The sequence below is a fragment of the Charadrius vociferus genome, unplaced genomic scaffold (genome assembly GCF_000708025.1).
Source record: "Charadrius vociferus isolate BGI_N301 unplaced genomic scaffold, ASM70802v2 scaffold593, whole genome shotgun sequence".
Classification (NCBI taxonomy): Eukaryota; Metazoa; Chordata; class Aves; order Charadriiformes; family Charadriidae; genus Charadrius; species Charadrius vociferus.
The window spans coordinates 1,000,432-1,019,663 of NW_009647739.1; the positions used below are offsets into that span (position 1 = coordinate 1,000,432).

At 39.4% G+C, this 19,232-nt stretch overlaps 1 protein-coding gene across 1 annotated transcript in view; it reads left to right on the forward strand.

Annotated features, from left to right (window-relative positions):
• Nucleotides 1-19,232, forward strand: part of GTF3C1 (general transcription factor IIIC, polypeptide 1, alpha 220kDa) — a 44,039-nt gene that overhangs the window by 14,641 nt on the left and 10,166 nt on the right. Inside the window, exons 13-31 of the mRNA XM_009881949.1 lie at nt 1,164-1,317; nt 2,304-2,407; nt 3,738-3,919; nt 4,288-4,563; nt 4,798-4,943; nt 5,350-5,447; nt 7,051-7,147; nt 7,922-8,099; nt 9,548-9,683; nt 10,760-10,895; nt 12,699-12,780; nt 13,460-13,645; nt 14,187-14,344; nt 14,486-14,628; nt 14,830-14,911; nt 16,151-16,263; nt 17,212-17,274; nt 17,822-17,915; nt 18,845-19,017. Coding sequence (XP_009880251.1) covers nt 1,164-1,317; nt 2,304-2,407; nt 3,738-3,919; nt 4,288-4,563; nt 4,798-4,943; nt 5,350-5,447; nt 7,051-7,147; nt 7,922-8,099; nt 9,548-9,683; nt 10,760-10,895; nt 12,699-12,780; nt 13,460-13,645; nt 14,187-14,344; nt 14,486-14,628; nt 14,830-14,911; nt 16,151-16,263; nt 17,212-17,274; nt 17,822-17,915; nt 18,845-19,017 — 2,601 coding nt within the window. The remainder of the gene's footprint in view (nt 1-1,163; nt 1,318-2,303; nt 2,408-3,737; nt 3,920-4,287; nt 4,564-4,797; nt 4,944-5,349; nt 5,448-7,050; nt 7,148-7,921; nt 8,100-9,547; nt 9,684-10,759; nt 10,896-12,698; nt 12,781-13,459; nt 13,646-14,186; nt 14,345-14,485; nt 14,629-14,829; nt 14,912-16,150; nt 16,264-17,211; nt 17,275-17,821; nt 17,916-18,844; nt 19,018-19,232) is intronic.

Sequence of the window (19,232 nt, forward strand, 5' to 3'; positions counted from 1 at the left end):
TGGAGGTTATAACGTCTTTCAGCCTTTTAAGATTCACTTCCAAAGAGAAATGGAAATTCTGGTGCTCTCCTGGAGTCCCAGCTGCCAAATTGGCAGGACTCCGTTGTCACAAATAGGATTGCACCATCCATCTTAGTGGCAGGATGTAAGATTCTGGCATGTGAATACGCACGGGGCTGCCTCCTATAGGAATTTAGTAAGAAATCGCGTCCTTATTCTTCTCTGGTTTGAGAATTTTAAAACCTTCTGTCACCTAGTTCAATTGCAGTGTTGTAAAATTAGAGCCTTGTCTTCTGGCACCAGCTTCATCACTGATTCATCTAGTCGCATCTAAGTGCAGGCTCAGAAGATATTTCAGGTCTCTGCTGTCCCCTTCAGTGCTGCCAACAGGTAGCCCACAGGTTCCCTCAGCACCAGTGTAAGTTCTGCCCCTCTGCATACTCCGCCAAGGAAATTTGCTGCTGTTATGCTGCAGTTATGTTAGTTATCAGGATGTAGTCAGGTAGTCATTTGAAAAAGTTGAAGTCCGTATGTACATTCACTTACTGCCTCATTCTCTTAATACCCTTCCCTTTTTCAGAATTGGTTCTCCACCATTGAGTCAGAAATAGGGCTTGGGGCATTTGTGAAAAAGTGCATGAAAACAGGCGTTAGGAGAGTAGGGTGCTGCTGCCGACTGCTACAAGGGAAGAATTGAGCTGGCTTCAGACGCTGGGGTGTGTGTATCTATATTGTGAATGCATGTGTTGTTTCTGAGCTCTGAACGCCACTAAGTAAACTCTCTTTGCCCCAAGCTGAACTGAGCTCACAAGTGGAAATATATACTGCATGTATTTCATCACCACTTAAAAAAAGCTGTAGATTTTCCTGGCCTTAGGGAGGCTGGATTCATAATTGCACTATAGCCATACACAGAAATCTGACATTGAGCATTTGCTTTCATCAGAACAGCGGTCGTCACATAAAAAGGATAAGCTTGATTACAAAGAAAATACAGGTGAAATGTAAAGCTAAGTTACCAGTTATCTACAGCAAAAGGGAAAAGTGAGCGATATTTGCTAAAGTAGGGAAATATCTGCTCACCCCGCGTCCTCTAACAAACTGCTTAAGCCCAGCAATGCTCCAAACTGCCTAAAATGCAAGGTATTTTTTGCATCTTTTAGGCTGCAGAAAATGGTGATGGATCAAGAGAAGCAAGAAGGTGTCTCCACTAAATGCTGCAAAAAGTCTATCGTACGACTGGTACAGAAGCTCGCGCGAGAAGGACTCCTCAGACTCTATCGTACCACAGTCATTCAAGATGGCATTAGTAAAAAGGTGACTGCACAAACCCTGGCAGCAGAAGCAGCTTTTCTCACAACCTTCTCATTTTGATAAATGTTTTGGGCCTTTTTACTGAAATATATGGATAACACTACTTTTTTAGCAGAACCCACAGTCGAGCTGCCCAGAAGCTACATGTCCCAAACTAAGCTACTGTGAAAACCCGATTAGTGCTTTCAATTATTGTGCTGCAGATAATTGTGAGACCAAGGAATAGTCCAGAGATCAAAGTCTCTGAACCTCCCTTCTGAGAGCTTCTGCTGCTTATCAGTTATGCAGTTCATGGTTCTCTCCCTGCACTGCCAGGCTGCAACACCATTCTATTTAATCCCCTTTTGAAAGCTAGGAGTATATGAGAAATCATAAATTAGCGTCTGAGTTGAAATTTATAGAATGTGATTTATTTTTTTAAAAAACAAAAATCCACTGTTATTGAAGATTATGGAAGTAAAATGTCTGTAGTTGTAAAGCTGAGACTTGTCGCTGTAACTCCAGTGTGAAACGTTCATAAGCAGGGAGAGAATCTAGTGAAAGTCACCTGCTTCGTAATTACTGTAGAGCACATAAGAAATCTTGCTAATCTGAATTGTGTGTGTACATTCAGTAACAATAGGTATTAGTTTGACCTTATGAGGTATGGCTCTTCATTTATCCCTTTCAGCCTAGTATTTGCAAGTGTGTTTGTTCCTTAAATATTTCAGATTTTAAAAACCCAAAAAACTGAGGTTTGTAGAAGTGACGTTAACTCTTCATTGGTACAGAGACCATACGGTCTGGCCTCTTGCTTAACACAAAGTAGCAATGGGAGTTTTGATCCACAAGTGTTAATATTCTGTGAACTATTAAACCTTCACAGATTTCATCCATTGTTGCTACTGTTAATTCACTGTCTCTGATAATAATCTCTGATAATTTATGCAGCTGGTATGAGACGTTATCTGCATAAATGCCTGATGTTTGTTTTCTGCTGCTTTGAACAGGTAGAGTTTGTTGTGCATCCTTCGGTGAGTCCTAATGATCCCCTTGTAAAAAGTGCCATTGAGCAGGTGCGTTTCCGAATCTCCAATTCAAGCACAGCGAACAGGCAAGTTGCAATGATGGCTTGTATGGTTTTGGGGGAACTTGGCTTATCTAGTACATGCAAAAATATGCAGAGGAAATAAACACAAAGTAAACAAAAATCAGCTGCCTCTAACAATAGAGAAATCAAACCACTAAGATGAAGCAAGATGCTGAATATCTCTCAAAGTGAGGAAGAAAGGAACTGAACTCTGATCCCTTGGACTTTAAACTTCAGCTTTGAGGTCTTGACTTCTCCGTGCTCCTTTTGCTTTGCGTTTCAGAGAGGCTGTCTTCACATGGTGTCACACACCCGGTGAGTCTTCGCAAACAGCCCTATTTAAAGAGGTTTGCCCATTCTTGGAGAGTGAGGCTTACTCGTGGGCAACATGAAGCTGCTTAATTTTCAGTACTTTGGTTAGTAGCAGATTTGGGGCCCAGGTTAGGCCTGTAATCGTGGTGCAGCGTTTGGAGGAAGTGTAGGATTTGCTGTAGCTGCAGAGAGAGAAATATGGGAATTAGGGAGAAATTCCCACTTTCTTTCTCTTGAGATTTAAGTGCTTTCTTGTGTATGTGGGGTATGGGCAGATAAATCATCATAGGGAGACTTCCAACTGAAGTATAGGCATCAACTTCTTATTGCAGAAGATTTGAACTTCAATTTTTGGCAGGCTTGCAAGCCTTAGGTAACTTTTACAGAAGACTAGATCACTTTTTACCTTTAAAACATCGACAAAGGAAGATGAGCTGGCACTGATGCCTAGCTGTTTGAGGGCTTTCTTAAGATGAGGAGAACCTGAGGGTGTTTCATGTTGAAATTCTACTTCTCAACACCTTAGTCATAAGTGTAGGCTGAGATTGTCACCCAAGTGCAAGTCTGCTGGGCAGCAGAGAACATAAGATTCATGGCTTTGGACACAAAGCATAAAAAAGGAACATGGTCAAGTAGCCTCAGAGGGAGACCAGTTCTCCAAGATGGGATTTTGCTTCCTTTAGGGACTAGTTATGCATTCTCAAATGAAAATCACAAGCTTCCATTTGCCCCTTATGTCTGCAAAGATTAATTTAAGAACAGAAATCTCGTATCAGTAGAGAATAGAGTTGTGTGTGTTAAATTCCATTGCCCAGCTTATCTTTTCAAATAAACCCATAAAAGGACATCTTTTTTTCCTGTCAAAATATTCTTATTCAGTATCATTTATTCAGAGCAAGCATTCAAGGTCATCCTCCTTTTGCAAAGAGGAGAGCTGCTTTTCTTTTAGTCACCAGCCCCAGCTATGCCATCTCTGTTCAGCTTGGATAAGATGTGAGCGTTTGCTTAACTTCTACTCAAATGCTGTTTGGTTTTAATACAGGATTAAAGTTCCCCAGACACCAACATCCCAGGACCATGCTGAAGAGGAAAACCTGGGGCAAGAGGCAGTTCCTGATTCAGGGGAAACGCAAGAAAGCTCATGTAAAGCTGATAATAGTCGGGCAAGAAAAACTGATGAAAAAATGGGCATAACACAGCTAAAAAATTACCACCCTGTTACAGGTACAGCTAACTTCTTGGCCGTTCTGTCATCTTTCACTTTCCCATTTATTGTTAATAATGTTTCAGATGTTGGGCTCTCTTAAGATACAAGCAGGGTTTTTTTCTTCTTTTATAGAAGAAAAATTGGGTTTACATTAAAGCAATCTCATTATCCAATGTTTTCTTAGCTGTTTATTTTTTCTACAGTTGTGAACTGGAGTACTACTACTACTTCTGTACTACTTGTAACTTGCTATTTGTAACTGATATTTACTTTCAACTGCCCATCTCTCCTTTCAGTTTTCTTCACATCAGTTTTGCAGAGGTGGGTATTTCACCTGTTCTAATCCTCTTTTTATTTCTGTTTGGCACTTAATCTTCCCTCCCAGTTCCAGGACTTGGGCGTTCTCTTGGCTTTCTTCCCAAAATGCCCCGTTTGAGAATGGTCCACATGTTCCTCTGGTACTTAATTTATGGACACCCTTTAAATGGAACACAGCAAAAAGGAGTTAGTGATGGTGAGAAAAAAGGCAGCAAACAAGGGCTGGATGTGAATGCAGCTGTTCTTGAAGCGCAACCGGATGGGACCTTAGAAATTACAACAACTGTGGTGAATCCTGAAATCTCTGCACAGGAGACTGAAGTAGAGTTGTCTAATTATACAGGTAAGACATGACACGTCCTGACTTTGCCATGGTTCAACACTGAAAAAAAGATAGAAGTCTACTTCCAAAAAGATTGAAAATCAATGGTTTAGATAATTTTCAGGTCATTTTAGATTTTCAGATTTCCAGACTACGAACTGCGAAATGCGTTCTGCTTGAACACTCACAGTAAAGCTATTGGTATAGCTATTCGGTTTGTCCTCTCTGAATCTAAGCCAGTGTTCTTGTTCCTAGTGTATGTGGATGACGTGTCCTGGATGCGCTATGTCCCCCCTCTCCCGGTTCACAGAGAGTTTGGATTTGGATGGGCTCTCGTTAGTGACATTCTTCTCTGCTTGCCTCTCTCAATCTTTGTTCAGATAGTACAAGTCAGCTACAAGGTACAATGGTTTTTTTGTTTTACATTTGTTTACCTTAAAGTCTAATAATATCAACTGTACCTATGAGCAGTAACTAATATCTTCTTAGTCTGTTTTAACAAAACTAGCCATTGGGGAGCACATACTTCAGTTCTTTTACAGAGAAGTTAGTTGCTTTTACAGCCCCATGAAAAAAATGTATAGCCCTGTAATACTGAGAATTCTTAAGCTAATATTTTGCAAAGAGCTTTTTATAATCACAGTGAATCTTCTGCCTCATTGATTAACAAGAATAATGTTTAAGCATTTTACAAAAGCAGTAACATTAGCTTAGAAAATATTTCAGTAGACAGTTCTGGTAGCAAAGCTTGGTACTTTAAAGGATAGTTATATTTTGCATTTTGATTAACTTCTAAAGTAATTCTAGGTGGATGGTCTGGAAGATTTTTTAAACGATCCACTGAAAAAACACACTCTGATCAGATTTCTTCCAAGGTCAGTCCGACAGCAGCTTCTCTACAAAAGGTAAGCAGACGAGCCAAAGTAAATGGGTCTGGGGAGGAAACAACAGTGGTTGACTGTTTTCTCAGTTATTTCCTGTTTGTGTCAAAGAGAACTTTGTTACTTAAGACAAGGATCATCAATCTTCTAAGGACAGTGTGCCAAATTGTATTTTTCTCTCCCAAATAGAAGGTAATAAGAAACTAATAAACAATATTCATGCATGCTGTCAGGCGGTGTTTGAGAGCTGGGAGGTTCTGTCCTTCATAACTCATCAGCAGGATGTTACTTCTGTATAAAACACCATCCCGACTGCTGCTAAATTCAGAATTTAATAGAGTCTAAATGTTGCTGTCCTTCATAAATCTTTCAGAAGATGCCACGTTTCCCAGTTCCTGCCTCTCATACATAACATACAATTTCTACTCGTGCTCTCGGTGGCATGTCTGCCCTTGTTTGCCATTCCTCGTTGAGGAGATTTAAAAATTGAGATTGGGCTGAAGATAGGAAGGGAAGGCAACATTAAGGAAAGTGATTTGAATAGGTGGAATCGACAGCACCATGTTAGTTTCCCCAGAAAGTCATTGCTAATGGTATGGATTTGGATGGTTGGAGGCTTATACAATGTTTTGCAAACCTGCAAATGTGTCTCTGGTGCGTGAATGGTGCTGGACAGTATCAGCTGTCAAGACTTTTGTGGTCAGCTCTGGTTTGCAGTTCTAACCTATTACTTGCTGAATCTTAGTAACGAGGAAACAGGATTTATGGTATTTTCTAAAATCTGCAGGCTCCATCTTCATAGGTTTATACAAAACAGCATGACATATGACCGAGTTGTCTCTTTGCCCCCCCATTCACTAAAACTTCTAACCCAGCCAAATTTGCTTCACTATTTCTAGGCTTGTCAAATAATCTTTCAGAGCCCCAGAGAAAACTCCTGTCAAAATACAATTCCCATTTCACTGCACAGCAAAACTTAGATCTTAGTGAAGCTAAATGTGGGCGAAGCTAATTTTTGACAAACTCTTTCTCAGAAAGATCTTGCAGAAGTTTCCTGCAACTTCCAGAACTTTGCCATATAAGCAGATGTACAGCATGGGAAACGTTGCGCTTTTTGCTCTGCCAAAGCTATAAGCAACTGAAAGCAGTTTCTTGGAGCGGTATTTCTAAACAACCTTAACTTCAAGGATCATTGCCCGGTTCATTCTATCTACACGTCTGAAGGCTTATCAGCCCATATCTAGCAGTCATGTTTTCTTACTCATGTTGTCTTTTCATTATATGAAATTGTCGGCAGATCTGCTGGTGTTCTGACCTTGTTAATTCATTTTTCCATATGGCATTTATAGCTAATGTTGTTCTTTGCTAGCAAAACTTTAGTTAGTATTTGGCTAAAATACTGTGTTTGTGATTTGAGGAAAGAAAATTTGGAGCTTTGGGATATTATATCCCAAAGCAGGTTGACAATTCAAACAAAAATACGGCTTCAGAAATTCTAAAACTCAATATTTCAAAAAAGCAGTGGTTTCCTGAAACTTCAGGTTTCTACATTAAAATGGCATCTTTTCTGGTGGTATTTTTACTGTTTCCGTAAGCGTGAATTGTAATACTCATAATATTGCTGCAGGAGGTACATCTTTTCAGTGGTAGAAAACCTTCAAAGATTATGTTACATGGGACTGATACAGTTTGGCCCAACAGAGAAATTTCAAGACAAAGACCAGGTAATTTTTTTGAAACATTTAGCCATTATTATTCTTGGGTTTTGTCCAGTGAAATAAATGCAAGGTTTGGGGGTTGTAATTACCTTAAATAGTTGAGTAAAATACTGATGTTTCAGATGATTATGCAAACCTCTAGATTCAAGTGATGTATTGCAAGTTGTGCAGATAATTTTTACCTCTTTTTCCGGAAAGACACTACTCAAATGTATAATGTGAACGTCGCACACAGTAACGACCTAGGAGGTTCCAGACTGGCAGCACTTCATGAAAAATGAGTGTGCCACATTCTTTTCCATCAAGGCGTTAGGCATTGGATGTCTGACACAGAATAAAGTCACTGATCAGAGTAAAATAATGACATTCGTACGCATCTTTTTATAAATAGAGAGCACATGCAAAGGAGAAGGCAGTCCCAAAATATACTTTATGAAGATAAGAAAGATAATTAGGCCCCAAAACACATCTATTCAAATCCTGAATGAGAGCTTGTAGGAAATAGTCACACTCTGTGGAACTTGAGAATGTCCTGTGCACATGGGGAAAAAGAAACCGTTCTAAATCTAGAAATGAGATTTCTGGATTGCTGGCAAAGGAAGTTTGGGAATACAATGCGATAGGGTGGGGATGGGGTATCTTCTATCAGAGTACTGGCTCAAAACAGCAGAGACTGAAAAAATGCTACGCAGTCCTAAACTAGATTAAGTTGTGTGTCCTGTACCTTAGGCAATTCTGATGATTTTTACCTAACGGCCGGAAACATACTGTATTTGACAGGTCTTTGTGTATATGAAGAGAAATGCTGTGATTGTTGACACCACTATCTGTGACCCCCACTATAACCTGGCTCAAAGTAGCCGCCCATTTGAGAGACGCTTATACGTTCTGAATACCATGCAGGATGTGGAAAACTTCTGGTTTGATTTGCAGTGTGTCTGCCTTAATACACCATTGGGTATGGTATAAATGTACATTCTTACCACCTTTGCTGTTATTCTGTTCATACCACAATTCCTCCTCCTTTTCTAAAACTTGAAGCAGGCTCTGTTTGGTCACTTCCAATGGTTTTTTTTGTGTTGGCCAGTCGTCTTATGCATCAAAGAAAAGCTAGTTCTGTCCATATAAATCTATAAAGTTGAGATCCACTTGAAATTTTCAGAGCAATGTTAAAGGAAAAACATTGTTAACTGTCCTGTTAGAAGTATCAAATTTGATAATAGCCCTGTTCAATTTTTAATCCAGTTGTGAAAAAGCCTTTTTGAAAATAGTTACTGGTATATTTTCGCCATAGCTCTCTACCGGTTTAAACAGAGATCCCTCTTCCTTGGAAAGATGTTGCAAAGCCTTCTAATAGATAGCCTGAGTAAGATGAAGGGAGCTAAAGGATTTTATGCACCCCAGTTTTCTGGAGTTCATGTTTGTGCTTAGTCCTTTTACATTTTTAAATAGGATATATGGATACAACAAATATACTTTATTTTTTAAAAAATAATAATTGGAGATAAGAGATTTCTCCTGAAACCCTAGACCAACACTATTCTGTATTTCTGTAATTTAGTCAGCCAGGTAAAAGGATCTATTTGTAATTTTGTCTTACTTTTGCATTGAAGCAGTTATGTACAAAAGGCTCCTTACACATTTGTCAAATCGTGGTGTGTTTGTGACTGTTGCAGCTTTTGCAGGCTGCTCAGATGATGGTTACTTCTAGTCCCCAAAATATGGGAATGACATTGTTTCACCAGTTTGCGTGTTTATGGAAGCTTTGTTGTGTTCCAGTGAAGTATTTTCCATGTTGAGCCTTGAAGGGAAAATTGCTCTGTGCTGGATTTGAATTTATATTGAGCCTCTAGAGCAGATACTTGCCTGAGATCTAGTCATGCCCTATTGTCTTTGTAGCATGGGCAGCCAAAAAGCAGTAGTAAGTCAGAAATTGGCATTTTGTCCTACCTTTGAGTTCTGTTACAATAAAGCCATCACGTGATTTCTCTGCTGCATCCTAAATGTACCTCCAACATGAAGGTGTCAGACATGCAAAGCGTTCGCACCGTGTTTCAGCAGTCTCAACCTGCCGCATGGTTTCTTGAGGATCGTTGACGTATTTGAGTATCTGAAAGGCTGCGATCCACGCCTAGAATATCAGTCAACTGCTGAATTATTTTCCTTATAAAGGGTACCCAGCCTCCTATTACTTCTGTCCTGGATACAATTTTGGACAAGTTAGTGCCTTGTGCTGGAAATTTACAGAGGCTAATGGTGTTCCAGTTAGAAGGTAGCACGTTTTAGTGAGAAGTGGTAAAAATATTTGTACTGTTTGGGAACTGTAGTTTCCTATAGCAGAGTGGATTGAAAATGGGCTGAAGTCTTACTTCTCGTGCTGATAATCAAACCCATTTGTATGTCCAGGAGTTGTCCGCTGTCCACGTTCAAAGAGAAGTAATCTTCAAGGGGAGGAGACGGCAGTAGATGTAGAAATGGAACAAGAGTCAGCAATGGATAAACACAATCTGGAACGAAAATGTGCGATGTTGGAATATACCACGTACGTCATCTTCATCCTTGTTTTGTTGCTTGAAAAAGAACTGTTCTAGTTTTGAGGATGTTACTCAATAGCAAATGCATTTAAGACTCTAGCATTTCAGTTGGGTGTTGTGGGGTTGGTATGGTATTTGTAATTGAGAGTCTATCTGATTATAAAGACGTGTAGTTATGTGTCATGGTTACAAGTAACTTGTCTACCAAGCAAGTTATGGGTAAAACAGATTGAGATTTTCTTCCAAAGTAGTATAGATGTGTGTTGCAAGAGTCTTGGGGAAAGCAAAGCTGAGAGGGAAGGAGTACTTCCTAAGCACAGTTAGTGCAAGGGAAAAATGTAAAGATTCTCTGTTCCTGTGCTTTATATCGTGGTATCTCAAGTACCGCGTAGCTTCAGTAGCTCCCCAGCGTCACATTCTGAAATATGTCCTTCTGCGTTGCAATTTGCTGCATATCGTTTACAGATTATTTTCTCATTGAACATTGTCTGCACAATATGCTGTTCATTTCAGTTGTTAGAGAGGCCCAGCTAAGAAGCGAAGTTACTGACCAAAATTGGTTCTGTTTTACCTCAAACCAGGACACTTGTGTGTATATTTAAACAAGCTTCAATGTATTTGTTAGAAAACTGGGGAGACCAGTGCTTGACAGTCAGTGTGAGAAAGGGTTATGATTGCCTTTAGTTGCTGGGGAAGGTTTTCCCCACGCTTGTCCTGAGAAATATTTTCATCTGAGCAGGAACTTTCTCTAGTTCTGTGGCAGGAATAGTGCTGAGAACAGAGTTTAATATGGCCATTGGAACTTAGTTAACAGTAATGAAGTTGCTCTGAGTGTAATCCTTAAACTGAAAGTTCAGTCATTAAATTTCAGGGATAAAAATTAATGGAAAAGCGCTGTTGACATGATACTTCTGGAACAGGGTTAGGGGAACAAGCATCTCTTTCTCCTCTTCTTTCCCAGCCCTATCTAAATTGGAAGGGCAAGGGGGGAGTTCAGTGCATTGCACACATGTTGCTTAAGAGCAGCTGAGAAGGCACTGCCTACAAAATAATGACTGTACATTTTGTTACTCTGTTCTCATAGAGGCAGCCGAGAGGTGGTTGATGATGGAACTATCCCCGGAGATGGGTTAGGAGCTGCAGGTCTTGATTCCAGCTTTTATGGGCATCTAAAACGCAACTGGATCTGGACAAGCTACATCATCAATAAGACTAGGAAGGTGGGTATTTTAAAATTTATATACTCTAATGGCTTTTCCAAATTTTAAGATTCTTTAGGTTGAGATACTGATAGCAAAATGTTACTGCTCACGTGCTTTCTCAGTCGTGTGTCTCAGTAATGCTTTGTACGTGGTAAATCTTGGTGCTGAAGTGAATGAAAGAACTGGATGTAAATTTTTATTTGCACTGAATTCTGTAGGACGTTCAACCAAAGGAGAAATACTTTGTTAAGCAAGCGATTTAGATTACTTAGTGGTGCCTCTTGCCTTTCTGGAATGTAGAAGTTGTCAGGTGAAAACTGAAACATGCAGAACAAGGAAATGTAGACAGGAAAAAGAAAAATTACTAGGGAGCTCAACATATGCAAATAAGAGTGGCCATTCGAGTTCTGGCTAGTGTCCTGTCTCTGATGGCTGCCAAGAAAAGATTTGTAGGGAAGGTTGTAAGAGCAATGGAGTTGTATAGTGATATTTCCTCAGTATATTCTCCCAGCTGTCTGCAAGTTTGGCTCAAGGCCATTGTAAACCTGGGGGCAATGTTTCAAAGCAGTTAATAGCTTTTTCTTCTAGCATTAATTTGTCTGATTGTTTTTTTGGACACATGTAAATCTTTAGCATCTAGAGCCTTCTGTAGCAAAGTGCTTCAAAGTCGTATTATGTATCACCACTCCTTTTGACGGTTTAAACTCCCTAATCATTGTAGAACTAAAGGAAGCTGTGAAAAATATCATTTTCCATTACCCTTTCTGTTTCATTGGATTTTGTAAACATCTCTAATGCTTCTCATTATCATTTCTGTTTTTTAAAGATTGGCATCTAGTAGATTAGTAAACTATTCCCAGCATGGAACTTGTTCTGCCTTTAATCATTCTCATTGCCTTTCTTTTAACCTGTTCCTAGTTCTACTATATCCTTTTTAAGGTGGAAATAGAATCACATACTGCTTTCAAGCTGAGGCCAACTATGGATTTTACAGCTGCATAGTCTGTCTTTCCTTTCCTAAGAATTCCTTACATTTGTTTTGCTTTGTGACTATTACCAAGCGTTGAACAGGTAACTTCAGACAACTGGCTGTAATTACCCTACGCTAAGTAGTGGTCAAATTAGAGCCTATCAGTGTATGTGTAAAATTAGAGTTGCTTGTTTCTTCCCTCAGGCAGGATCCTTTCACTCTTAATTTCACCTGCTGTTCTGTCACCTAGTTGTTCAGCATTAACAGGACCTCCAGCAATTCTTCAGTCTCGGCTTTCCTCTCCACGTCTGTTACCAGCTTCTATTGCCAGTGAATTCCACACAAGAGAAATGGCTTTTGCTGAGAATGCCAAAACTCTAATATATTGCCATCACTTTGGGCTCAGGTTTAAGATGGATAGAATATGATGTAGAAGGCATCTACTCAGTGTTTGTGTTTGCATTTTGGTTTTGTGCTTTTTAGAAGTTCATTTGGAATCTACAATGCTTCAAAAAAATCACCATTTTACAGAAAATTCTGCTCAGCCTCTGTAGCAATGAAAGAATCAAGCGTTTCTTTTCCAGTGATGAATTATTTTAAACTTGAGGAGATTTGCTGAAGTTCTAACCTTCAATACCTAGCGATCATTACAGTCTAATTTAAGAAAAGCTCTAGAGGCATTCAAATATGTGGTAGTAATAAGACAAATGACTTCTTCATTGTAGCCAGGGATCTTTTCCTTTAGACTGAAAATTTATTTCTGACACTACTCAAAGGATATAATGTATAGTGTTGTTAAAACCAGTGCACTCCTTTTGCACATCACCTTTTTTAAAGCTGTGTTGTCTTAGGAGAGTACAGTTTCTGAAAACGGACTGACAGTGAGACTTCAGACCTTCTTAACAAAACACCCCCTTCCACTCAGCACTGGAGGTAAGGTGGTGATGCTGGTCGTGGCGTCTGTAATTGTATTATAGCTGTCGTTGTCTTTGTCAAACCCAGGATGGAGGATGTGGGTTACTCCTGTCTCCTTACAGTAATCTGGGATGCTTCTGGGGCAGTAAAATAGATAAATAATTTCCTTCCCTATTTCTGGATATATGGAAAAATAATTTTTTATCCAGTAGTGATGACACGGGTTGTTCCTGTCTCCTTACAATGATCTAAGATGCTTCTGGGGCAGTAAAATAGATAGGTAAATAATTTCCTATAGAACAATAATTTTTATCCTTCGTAATTTCTGATGTGCCGTTTGCAGAAAGTCTAGAGGGACCAATGTTTTGTACAACTAGGCACCGTTAAAATTGCATAGCCTAACATTTAAGTGGAGGAGGAGGAAATGCTTCAGGTTGAATATAAAACCTCAACTCGGTTCCCTTGTGTTTGTGCACTGTACGCTAGACTTAGTAATTACTTGCTGGTTCCTCATTTATGTGGGATTTTATTCCGTGAGCTGTTGAGAAGTGGCATGAAATGACATGACTAACAAAGGGCAAGTCTGAGAGGGCATCTGTGTTAATATACTGGAACTTTTGCATTTGCTCTTTATACCTTAATACTGTAGAGTGTAATAGCTATAAAGCTCCACCACTGTACATATGTGTCATTTTAGGTAACAAAATTAATATTTTGGGAGAAGCCAAGGTAGGATCTGAGTCACTTGTCCAGAAAGAAGAATGTATTGAAATAAGTACAGAACCAACCCAGGATCGAACCAAACGAGTGAGAGGGGGAAAAAGCCAAAAGAGGAAGAGGCTTAGGAAGGACGTTGAAAAGAAGACAAAGAAGAAAAAGAAAGGTCAGTAACTAACACTTCAGGAAAAAAGGAGCATTCTTTTTCATGCTTGCTGTAATGTGCTTTAGAAAAGCTGATGTGACCGTCACATAGTGTGGAAAATGGAAACTTATTGGCCGTCTCTTTGGGTTGCCTCTTTCAGTGAAGAGGTTCAGGTGTCCTGGGGCTGTGTACCGGCTCTGGAGAAAAATAGCGTGCTGTAACTGTTACCCGTTGCACTACTGTACAAACTAAAGAAATTCTAATCCTGTCTGTACCAGATCAACTCCTTGCAATTCACCATCACCTTTTGGTAGCTGGCTTAAAGATTCTTTGTGGTATGATGCTCCAGGTAGTCAGTTTGCTAACTAAAGTGCTTGTTTTCTCATTCCTGGGAGAGGTATTAATTACTTTCTGAACTGCTACTTCCTTCTCTGCTTTTGTCTTTTGTTCTTACAAACTCCAGTTGGTGCTGATACTGCCTGTGATAGGAGTTTGAATTAAACAGAGTACGCAGTGCTGAGATAACCGTCTTTTTTTTTTTTTTTTTTCCTGGATTCCTTAGAAGAGGATTCTGTAGAAAAAAGCAAAAGACTCCGCTACCATGATGAAGCTGACCAGAGTGCCCTGCAGAGAATGACACGTCTGCGTGTCACCTGGACAGTGCAAGAAGACAGTCTGCTCATGCTGTGCCGAATTGCTAGCCACGTGCTAAATGCAAAGGTATTTAATATACTCATTAAATAGAGGTCCTATATACTGAACACACATTTAATCAGTCCTAGGAATTCATCCTGGTTCTAACCATCATTTGTGTACATAAAAGCTTAAGTTTTACTCCAAACGCATTTGTTCTTCACACAGGTAAAAGGGCCTTTTGTTCCATGGCAAGTAGTTCGGGATATCATGCATGCCAGCTTTGAGGAGTCCCTCGATAAAACTTCTCATTCCGTTGGACGAAGAGCTCGTTATATTGTCAGAAATCCACAGACCTATCTTAATTATAAGTAAGAAGATTTCTGTTTATGTTCTAGGTATAGCCTAAATTCTCCTGAAATTAAGTGAAGGGATACTGTCCTCTTATGGTTTTGTTTTTTTTTTCACATGACTTAACAATTTGAACATTTTTGAACCCTAGTGTTATCAAATCTGGATTGAATCAGGAAAATTTCAACTATGTACAACACCTTCAATTGTATCTGTTGCAGAGTTTGTCTTGCTGAGGTTTACCAAGATAAAGCCCTCATTGAAGATTTCATGAATAGAGAAAACAATTATGAAGATCCACAGGTAGGCAGGAAGTATTCTAAAAGGTCCTACAGTACTTTACGCTGTTTGCATTACTGACTACTTGCACTATTTCGATTACTGTGATTTTGTATCTTCTCTCTCCCTTGTACCCTTAGCTATTTTAAAAATAGCATCATCGTAAAGATGCAGCATCATTGCTGTTTTGGGAGTAAAGTGGACATAGGCATCTTTCCAAAGGCACATAAACAGCTTGTTTATAAACATCCATGACTGAGCATCTACATGCACTGAGGTTTTTTTTGGGGGGGTGGGTTGTGTGTTTGGGGGGGGGTTGGTGGTTTTCTTTTTTTAATCCCCTCAGCCTCCTTGCTATCTGAGCAAGAAAACATTTTTGCTCTGTAATTTCTTATTTTTTATTCCAGTTGCGTGTTGAAATGTTGCCTTAGCCTCTGTGGATGAGTGCAGGAATACAAGCAAATCTTAGGGGAAAAACCTTGATTTGACCAGTCAGAAGATTTTATTTAATTTTTGAGCTTTTTATGGCTTAAATCAACCACAATTTCAACTTGAAAAGTTTTTTACGCTTTCAGTGCAAACAATCCCATTTTTGAATTTCAAAGCTTTTTCAGAACTAGGACAAAGTCATGGCAAGATTTTCTTTGATTTTACCCAGGAGTGACAATTCATATTATTGTCAGAAGACCCCAGTCAGTTCTGTTGTTAGATTCATGTTTGTTTAAATGAAGAGTAGTTATTCACTGATGAGATATTGCTGAAATAAACGCATGTGTCCCCGTGCCCAAAGTCTATCTTTGGAAGCAAATAAAAACTCATTTCCAGAGAGATACAGGACTGTTCCTCTCGTGTAACAGGTGTCCTCCAAGCCATGATTGTACAAACAGACTTAATGGAGAACATCATAAAGCCTGAAGGGCATGAAGAGAAAACAAGACATAAAGAGAAGCTTAAACAAAGCTCTAGCAAGAGATCTTATGCTGTTAATTCAGTATAATTGTTTTTAGAACATATGTTCATGGTGGGTTGCTTGTAGCTGTGAGCGTGATTACAGACAGAACCTGCAACTGTTAAGTAAATCAGCAAACACAATCTCCACAGAGCTGCTTTGATGAATTCTCTTCTCTGTTGTACTGTTTCTGACTTAATAATTCAAAACCAGCTGTTTCTACTAGAATTTTCTGTGAATGTTTTAGAAGTAGAGGGTTTTTTCCCACTCTTAGAAATTGAGGTTGATAACATTTCTATCTCTTCTTTTGTAAGGTTTGTGCAAAGGAGTTTAAAGAGTTTGTGGAAAGACTGAAAGAGAAATTCAGTTCAACCCTGGGGAATCCCAAGCTTGAGATTCCTGATACTTTGCAGGAACTCTTTTCCAGGTATTTTAGTTGTGGTGCTTTTGACTCCGCAGATGGGCTGAGGCAGTGAGAGAGGAGGACAATTCAGAGGAGACGTCTTCTCTGCTATGTGTGATTTACACCCTCTCTTACTTGTACTCTTAATATCAAAAGAAGTTTCAGTAAATACAACAAGCAACATTTCTTTCAACTCCGTACTTCCTAAATCCATATAACTGATTTTTGGTTATTTGCAGAAGCTTGCTTATTTTAAACCATTCCCATTTTGCTAAATGAGACTTTTCAACCAGAAATTCACAAGTCAGATTTTCATAAATTGTCAAATCCTCAACTTTGCTATTAGAGATGTTGATACTCAGGTATAACATTTGTAATGCCATAGAAGACTTCCCTTTACCATTTTCCAGATTAAATGACCCCATTTTATATCGTGATTTGTAGCTGGTTGCTCAGCTAAATCATCTCAATGCTGCTAAAACTGTGGATACAGAAGAGCGCTCAGCCTTCTATAGCATTCTCCAGCCCCAGATGGTCAAGCTTTTCTCTCCAAGTGTTATTCGTCACGAAATGTGAAAATTTGGATCTCCAACCTTTATATGATAACAAATTTATCACCTTTGTCAATTTTCTTACTTTGAGAAGAGCTGTGCATTATAGCAGAAGTGCTGCTGACAGTAACTGGAAGTCCAAAACCTCAACAGAATAGCAAATCCATACAGTTGTCTCCTGTCCATGTGTTTTATCTCCTTGTCAACAGATATCTTAGTGGAGTGAGGGAGATTGGTCTGGACAGATCTTCTAATTTTTGCCACTTGTGCTGAGGGCTACTGGAGCAGATAGTACCCCTGTGCTGCTCCAACACTTGCCTTATTAGCAGCTGCACTTGTCAGCCTCTGGGTTTTACAGTTTATATAAAATCACAGAATGTTACTTTTTTTTCAGTGTTTTCCTTTCTGTTCCCTTAACTAGATTTCGCGTTTTGGCAATCGGAGAAGACACAAATCAAAACACAAAAGAGGATAGTCTAAGCAGGTGAGTAGCAGTAGTGCTATTTTTTCCCATTAGGACTCCAAGGACATGTCAGCCCTCACATCTGTGAAAGTCATATATATAGTCTTCTAATTCAGTACCTTTTTCATCTGTTTGTTGCAGTGTATAAATTTATTAATAAAAAAATACTTTCACAAGGCTGTAGGGACTGCTGACGTAGATTATAGATTTGATGAATTAAATGACAGTAGTAATGACCTTCTTAAAATGGTGGTCTGTTATCATTAGAAGAACGGTGTATATTTTCTATGTGGGTCCTGTATCTTAAGAGGGGGAGATGTTATCAAAGAGAACTTTGTGTCGGATTGTCTGGACTGATCCAAAAATTCAGGGTAGAAGTTCAGGGAAAATGTAACAGACTCCTTTTCGTGAATGGTCCTCAGCTGTAGTGATCTCATGCCTTTATGCATCTATTTCAGAAGCAGGTGATTGTGTTTGTATATTTTTGTGCTACTTTAATACTTAGGTACTTCACAATCAAAAATCACTATGAATAAACTCCTTTTTTTTTCTTTTTTTTTTCTTTCAGTGTCTATGATATTCATTTTCTAGTGCTACAGAATCTGATTCAGAGCACATTGGCACTCTCAGATAACCAGATGAAATCTTGCCAGTCGTTTCAGGTACAGTATCTGGACCAAACTTTACTGGTCGTAGAATCATAGAATTATTTAAGTTAGAAAAGCCTTTTAAGATCGAGTCCAACCGTAAAGCTAACACTGCCAAGTCCTGCACTAAGCCATGTCCCTTAAGTGCCACATCCACATGTGGTCATACGACCCTAAAGAGTTTCTCCTTCCTACCTTGATATATGCCTTCTTCAAATGGGAGAAAGAAACCCAGAAATTTAGATCTGTACCTGTTCTGTGGGGATTATTCTCTCCTGCTTTCAGGAAATTATATTCTAGGCAGATTTTCAGTATGCTGCTTTTCTCTCGGAGGATGAGATTGCAAGATGTGAGGCTGAAGCAATCCCCAAAACCCATATGAAATAAACTCCACATCCCTTCCATTGGGTCAAACCGTATCATGATTTAGTGCGCAGTTGAGCAGTTGGAATTATGCTCTGGAGGAGATATCGCAGAGACAGTCCTAGTATCCAGCTGGCACTGGGGTTGGAGAGCCTCTCCTTCAACATTGGGGGCCACAAAAATACATCATCTATTATTCAAAGTGAATTTAATATCTCATCAGCAGGCACTAGATAGCCAAGCTCATAGAAGCGTGTGTTCCTGGTAAAATGATAGGAAGAACCTACCAAAATGTGGTGCAGATAAGCATTTTTTACATGTATAATTCTAGTGGGAGCCTGATCTCATTTTGAATATCAAGTGTTCTATAGTATTTAGTTAATTCAATTGGCATTTACTGTGGAAAACCTGGAAGCCCATAAAAGGAATAGAATAGTGTAGTTAAGTAAATTTATATGTATCATTGACATTCTGGCTTGTAGCTCCATATTCATTTTGTTAATGTAGACCTCAAGTAGGTGCGTCTAACAGTGGATTCAGAGCTAACACTGCCTTTTACATTGAACGGGATTTTTTTGCAGACGTTTCGTTTGTACCGGGAGTACCGGGATGACATTCTTGTGAAGGCTTTCCTAGAGTGTCAGAAGAGAAGCTTGGTTAATCGCCGTCGAGTAAACCACACCTTGGGTCCAAAGAAAAGCCGGGCTTTGCCTTTTGTACCCATGTCCTATCAACTGTCTCAGAGTTACTACAGGTGGGTGTCAGAAAGGTCACTGTTTGTTTTGAGCAAATAATCTACCCAGGCATGCTTGGTGTGGAGGAGAGAATACACGTGAAGTATCTAGAGCAAAGAACCTGACTGCCATAGCTGAAGCTGAAGAGATGAGGGTAAGGTCCGTTTATCCAGTTAGCAATGAGGGCTCTCCGGGGAATAGAGCCAAGTTTGTGGGACAAGCCTTTACAAAGGCA